This window comes from Acyrthosiphon pisum, chromosome A1 (assembly GCF_005508785.2).
Source record: "Acyrthosiphon pisum isolate AL4f chromosome A1, pea_aphid_22Mar2018_4r6ur, whole genome shotgun sequence".
NCBI lineage: Eukaryota > Metazoa > Arthropoda > Insecta > Hemiptera > Aphididae > Acyrthosiphon > Acyrthosiphon pisum.
In genome coordinates this window covers 43,852,411-43,858,661 of record NC_042494.1, presented here as the reverse complement: position 1 = coordinate 43,858,661, position 6,251 = coordinate 43,852,411, and the positions used below count along the sequence as shown (strand labels likewise).

The window sequence follows — 6,251 nt, the reverse complement described above, 5'->3', positions numbered from 1 at the left end:
TTAAATCTTAATGCATACATTTATGACTATACTGTTAAAGGTATATAATAATATTATAATATAAGCTAATGTTAATATTAAATGCACGCACGATCCTATTTTGTTTTCATAAATGTTTTACTTATGTTTATTCATTATATACTAACATTTTATTGTGTTTAACCAAATATCAAAATAGTATAATGGAAATTTCAAAATATTTTGCTATTTAATATACATTTTCTTCTGAATTATAATATTTTTTTATCATTTCTTTGTGTGAGATAGATTTTAATGTGTTACATGGTCCTATTATTTTTTTGTTTCGTTTATGCAATTATACCCAATTATTATAAATAGGATCGTTTTTAATACAACACGTAACTGTTCAAGAATAAAATATTATAATTTATAATTGTTGCTTTGAGTGTATTTATAGACACCTTTCTGGAATAACTGATAATATGGATGTTGAACGTACAGTTGTGGCACATATTTTGATCTTTGTTACTTGTTGCTTTAAATTATTACTAGTGGTTTTTTCTTTAGATTAGTATAGAGCAATACTCTTCATGTTTCTCAATAATTTAGTTAAAAATAAATTAAACGTGTAAAAAAAAAATGATATATTTGCATTTATTTAATGGTGGTATAAAAATGATTGTAGTTTCATTATTTTTTTTTAGGTGTTCGATGATGTAGTTGTGGAACTTGCTATGGCTGTTTTACAGTATTTCAACAGCAAACCCAATGAAGAGCATAGTTTTAGATGTATGAAGTCTCTGGCCAGATTTTGTCAAATATCTAGGCAGGATGTACCACAGTTGGTACAAATGATCGGGCCTCCACCATCTGCTTTCAAAGGCATATCAAATAGAATTGACGAACAAATCACTGAAATTCAAAATTATCTACGTTGAGAAAAAAATGTAAATTAATTTTATAGATAAAAGCATTTTTTATGATAATTTTTTAACTCTAATGATATATTTTTATACGGATTGTCCAAATTATTAACTTGATATTTATTAGTCTTAATTTTGTTTTTTGCATTTCAACATTTAATATATTTTTCAGTTATTTTGTGTTCTAAATTAAAACATTTATTTAACTACATTTGAGTTTATTTTGAAGTTTAGACCTAATTAATAATTCAAATACACACATTTATTTAAGATTATAAAAAAATTAAAAATTAATGTACCTATAGGTATCTACATCATAATTCTTAACCATAACCATTACAACTGATTGTGAATACTATAGATTGCTCACTGCAGTATAAAATACGCTGCACTAAATTTACTAGCGATCCTGGTTTTATTGTTGTACTGAAGTGAGCAATCTATAGTATTCATAATCAATGGTAATACTTATGAATTAGTTTTATTTATCATAATCATAATAAAATACTATAATAATATTTATAGATACTCTTGAGAATATGCTGCAATTCTATTATAAACTTAGTTTAGAAAGTAGACAATTAAATGTGTTACATGTATCTACAAATAGTGTTATGCAAACATAACTAAAAATATATCTAGCTTAAGATAAAATTTATCTTGTGACCGTTAAAATATAGTTAAAATATAAACTATCTAAATTAAAATAAATTATGTAGCACTGTTATATGGAATTCTATTACTTAAAAACAAAATATAAACATTTAAAACTTTTTTAATTTATATATACTCTTATCAATAACTATTAGTTTATATTGAAATATGGAATTATATTAAGACCTAATTAGCTTAATTTTGATTCTGGACGAAGCGATAAATATATTGATTTTATGATATGCGTTTTTTTTACTTTTTATTTTTGTGTATGTCAATTCTCATTGCTGTTTAAAGTGGTATTTTATATATAAATTATAACCCGGTTGTAGTCTGGTAATACAGATACTATATTATAATATCAATGCTGGGATGGGTGCGGGTATAATATATGAGGAACCATTATCAATGAAATAATAACAAACAACCACCTATATAATGTATTATAATATTATAATTAATGTACCTTATGAATTTATACATTCCACAATTTGACACACAACAGTCCATGACTGAATTATTAAATTAATATGTTAAATAATAATAATTATTATATAACTTAAAATAAAATAAAATGTGTGGACCATAAAAGTTATATAATATAAGTAAATTACGTTAACAAACCTTGGAAAATTATTATGTATTGTTCTGTAGCTCTAAAAGTAGTGAGACAATATAGTGGATCTCAATTTTCAGACCCTATAGGTTAGGTTAAAATATTATTATATTTAATTTCATTTAGTTAGAAGATCCTGATGATATATACAAATTATAAATTGTAGTTAAGGTAATACACAATTATTAAATATTAGCTAGTGCTCAAAACCGTCAACAAAATATAAATTTCATGAACTACATTTACAAATATTATTTTACCCTTAAAAAATGGCTTCAGAAAGATTGTCAAAACGTATGAATTATGAGATTAATATTATACACAATTTGAATAAATTTATCGCTGTTCGTCCCATGTAGGTTAAAATTTTATGTAAGGTCTACATTTTAATGAGATTACTCAACTAACTTTCTTTTACCTAAATTTTAATTACAATTTTCTAACTGTGATTTATTTTATCATAAGCATATTGTGAATGCAAAAAAAATTATTTTATTAAAAAGTAATACAATAATAATATTTGGGAGTTGTTTAGTTTAGGATAAATATAATAAGTCAACTATTATTAAACATTTATTGATCGGCCACTCACAAGAGGAATGATCATATTATAATGGTATCTTGGTATAATGATGAAGACATGATCAAATGTTTACACAACAAATAGTGTTGTAATTTATTTAACTTTAAGTAGAACTTAAGATAACTATATATTAGCTTCTACCTAATTGATCGAGGTTGAAGAGACTTATCGTTAGGATAAAACAAAGGTACCATAAATAGTTAAGTGCAAATGTAAACCACTCTTAATTAAAACTGAAAGATTATTTGTTCATAAATAATAAGATAAAAAATAAATTTAATATCTAAATATTAAATTTAATAAGATGCATACTAACGAGAAGAATATAGTTTTTTTTATGGGTGCCTATGGCCTATGGGCTACGACTTACCTATACCTACACAATTTTTTTTTGAAACATTCTTAAATAGGTAAAACATTCCACAGAACCTTACTATAGGTACACTACATCGATATTTGCATCAACTTGATTATATTAGGTACGTAAATAATTTAAAATTTTTATTTGGTACCCTAATGTCTTAGAAAAGGATTCCGAGTCTGAGTCAAGTATGGAGATTGCTTTCATAAAATTAAATAATATTACGCAATAATGTTTTTTTGAGCACTGAGTACTTATATAGGTACCTAGGGACTAGGAATAATCGTTAGGACCTATGAGCAATATTTAATATCTTTAATTAATGGGTACGTTATGTCGGTACCTATTTAATATTTTAATCTTGCATTAATATTTCAAGTGTCATAATGATTTCATTCACAATATAGCTACCTAATTTGATTTTTATTATTTATTTATTTAATATTAATTCATTTCTGTAGGATGATTAGCTTATATGATTTACGTGATTTTGGTTTTTTATTTCAAGTCTTATAGGTACGGTAAGTACCTGACTTAAACACCAAAATATACGATAACAGTCTTTTAAAATATTAACCCCTCTTGTTTTCTGCATAATATTTTTTTTAAATTATTCTAAACTGTGTACTTACCTATTTGTACCTACATACAGAAAGTAAAGGAGGAAAAGTAGGAAATTGCTGTACAATAGTGAATAGGACGTGTCGAGTGTAGAGTGACCCTAACCGTTAATTTTTGGTTCGGTTCCATAATTTGTTTTTGAACTTTATTTGCGATAAACGTTAAATCAAGCTTTGTTCAACAAACGGTTAAAGATGTAACGTTATAAATTAAATGGTTCATCGAACATTTTACTAGAAAACGTTAAAATTGTTTATGTTTTTTTGAAAATTTCGCCTAAAAACTTAAAAAATTTAAAGTTCTTGAATGATGAACCTAATAAATGTTATTAAGTTATTCGTTCTTGTAAATTTAATCAAAAGAACGTTTTGAAATAATACGTTCTTGAACATTTAATGAGAAGAACGTTGTACAGTACCTAATATGTTCTTTCTCGAACACTTTAAAGTTATACGTTCTTCAGTATTTAACCAGAAGAACGTTTTAGAGTAATATGTTCCGATTGTTGAATTGTTATATGTTAACGTTTGTAAGACGGAGACAATAAGGGCAGGTGTTAAATAAAATAATATTTTGTTAAATTGTAGGTACCATACATAAATAAATTATAGAATACAAATACATTTATGAACAGTTTTAAAAGTTAAAACTAAGATTATTCATTTGGACCTGAAACTTAATTATTCGCACACCTATAATTTCATATTAGTTAAGATTTATACCATTTAAGTACTTCAGTAGGTACCTTATAATTAAGATTTACGATTTACATTGTTTAACCTCTTCAATGTTTCGTAAAAACTAAATAATGTTAAAAATGTTTAAGATTTTTAGATATATATATATTTTATTTCATATTTGAGTTAAGGCTTTGATAACTGTGGTCATTAGCCGGTTACTGTTCAATTATTTGACATTCAACTGTACGAATGGCGTCCGTCTCTAGTACTCCACTAACTATTTTATTTTATTACTTTCAACTTTAGCTGTGATTTTTTGATCCTTTAATTGCACTTATCAGTTATCACCACCTTATACTAAAATATTTTTAAATTTTAATAAGCATATCATTATAGGCAACTGAGTAAAATAAACTTACAAATAACATGGTATTCATTACATTCAATAATTTATTTAGTTAAAATAATAAAATTTACAAAATTACTGTAGGACAATTCAGTAGGGATAATGGATGAAACAAATAAAACAAGTGATATGCTATTTTAAGTTTATTAAAATATATTTTAAATTGTATTAACAATTCAAGATATATTATCAATATTGCTCATTATGGTACCACAAGACAAAAATAACAAGGACCTAAATTTAACTTTTCAATTTGGAATTGTTATTTATTGATTTCGGAAGATTTACCTAAGGACCAATAATGCAGTATAAGGATGGCATAATTGTTGAAAAGTCATATCTGCGTTGAAGAAAAAGAAAATATAAACAAAGTAAGACTCAAACAATATAATATAGTAGGGGAATGTCCACCTGCGAAAAAAAATAGTAATAGACAAAGTACAGCGTTTGAAAAATATTTGCTTTGATTATATAGAAATAGAACAACCAATGAATATTTACAAGGAATAGCATTTAATTTCTAATTGAAAATATAATATTTTACAATTAAAATTAATCTAATATCTAGAACAGCACGAGAAAAACAAATTGCGGTAAAAGGTATTAATGTCCAAGGTTTTAATATTTTTGTTCAAGATTTTGATGTTCAAGGTTTTAACGGTAACAATTTTTTTGTTCAAGATTTTGACGTTCAAAGGGTTGACGGAAACTATTTTTTTGTTCAAGATTTTGACGTTCAAAGGGTTGACGGAAACTATTTTTTTGTTCAAGATTTTGACGTTCAATGTTTTGAAGGCCTCCCCATACATTGCGTTACACCAAGCCACTTTTTTTTTATCAAATACAGATTTTTTTTAATATATACAAATTTTAATTGACACTTTCAAAGAATTTTTTAATAAATACTAATGTTTTAACGTTTTTTTTTAATAAATATAGATTTTAAATGTAGTTTTTAAAGATTTTTTAACGATTTTTTTAATAAATACAGATTTTTTATGATTTTTTTATCAAACAGTTTTTTATTGATTTTTTTTAATAAATACTGATTTTTTAACGATTTTTTAATTAATTTTTTAATAAATATAGATTTTTAATGAATTTTTTTATAAAATATAGTTTTTTGTTGATTTTTTTTATCAAATACAGATTTTTTTTAATATACAGGGTAATTCTTTTATCAAACAACACTCATTATTTCAAAAAGTGTAAGTTTTTTTGAAAATATTTTTTTACATACTTTCAAGTCGCTTATAAAACAACGTTTTTCTTAAAAAATTATATTTTTAAATATTTTATATCCTTATAATTTTTTAAGTTTTTTACTTTTTTGAATGACAACATAGGGTTTTAATTTTTTATTCCAAAGCAGAATATTTTTCTTAATATTTTGATACATGAAAATCGAATTTGGGACGAGTAGTTTATGAGTTATAAATATTCAAA

General features: G+C 24.3%; 1 protein-coding gene across 6 annotated transcripts in view; it reads left to right on the top strand.

The window, feature by feature from the left end:
* Positions 1-1,780, top strand: part of LOC100167305 — a 23,357-nt gene extending 21,577 nt beyond the window's left edge. For 5 of the 6 annotated variants that reach the window (XM_029487095.1, XM_029487096.1, XM_029487100.1 and 2 more), the window contains one exon: positions 666-1,780. In XM_029487095.1, the coding sequence (XP_029342955.1) occupies positions 666-899 (234 nt within the window). In that variant the 3' untranslated portion in view covers positions 900-1,780. The remainder of the gene's footprint in view (positions 1-665) is intronic. The other variant, XM_029487097.1, reaches the window with a different exon arrangement.
* Positions 1,781-6,251: the final 4,471 nt, after the last annotated feature.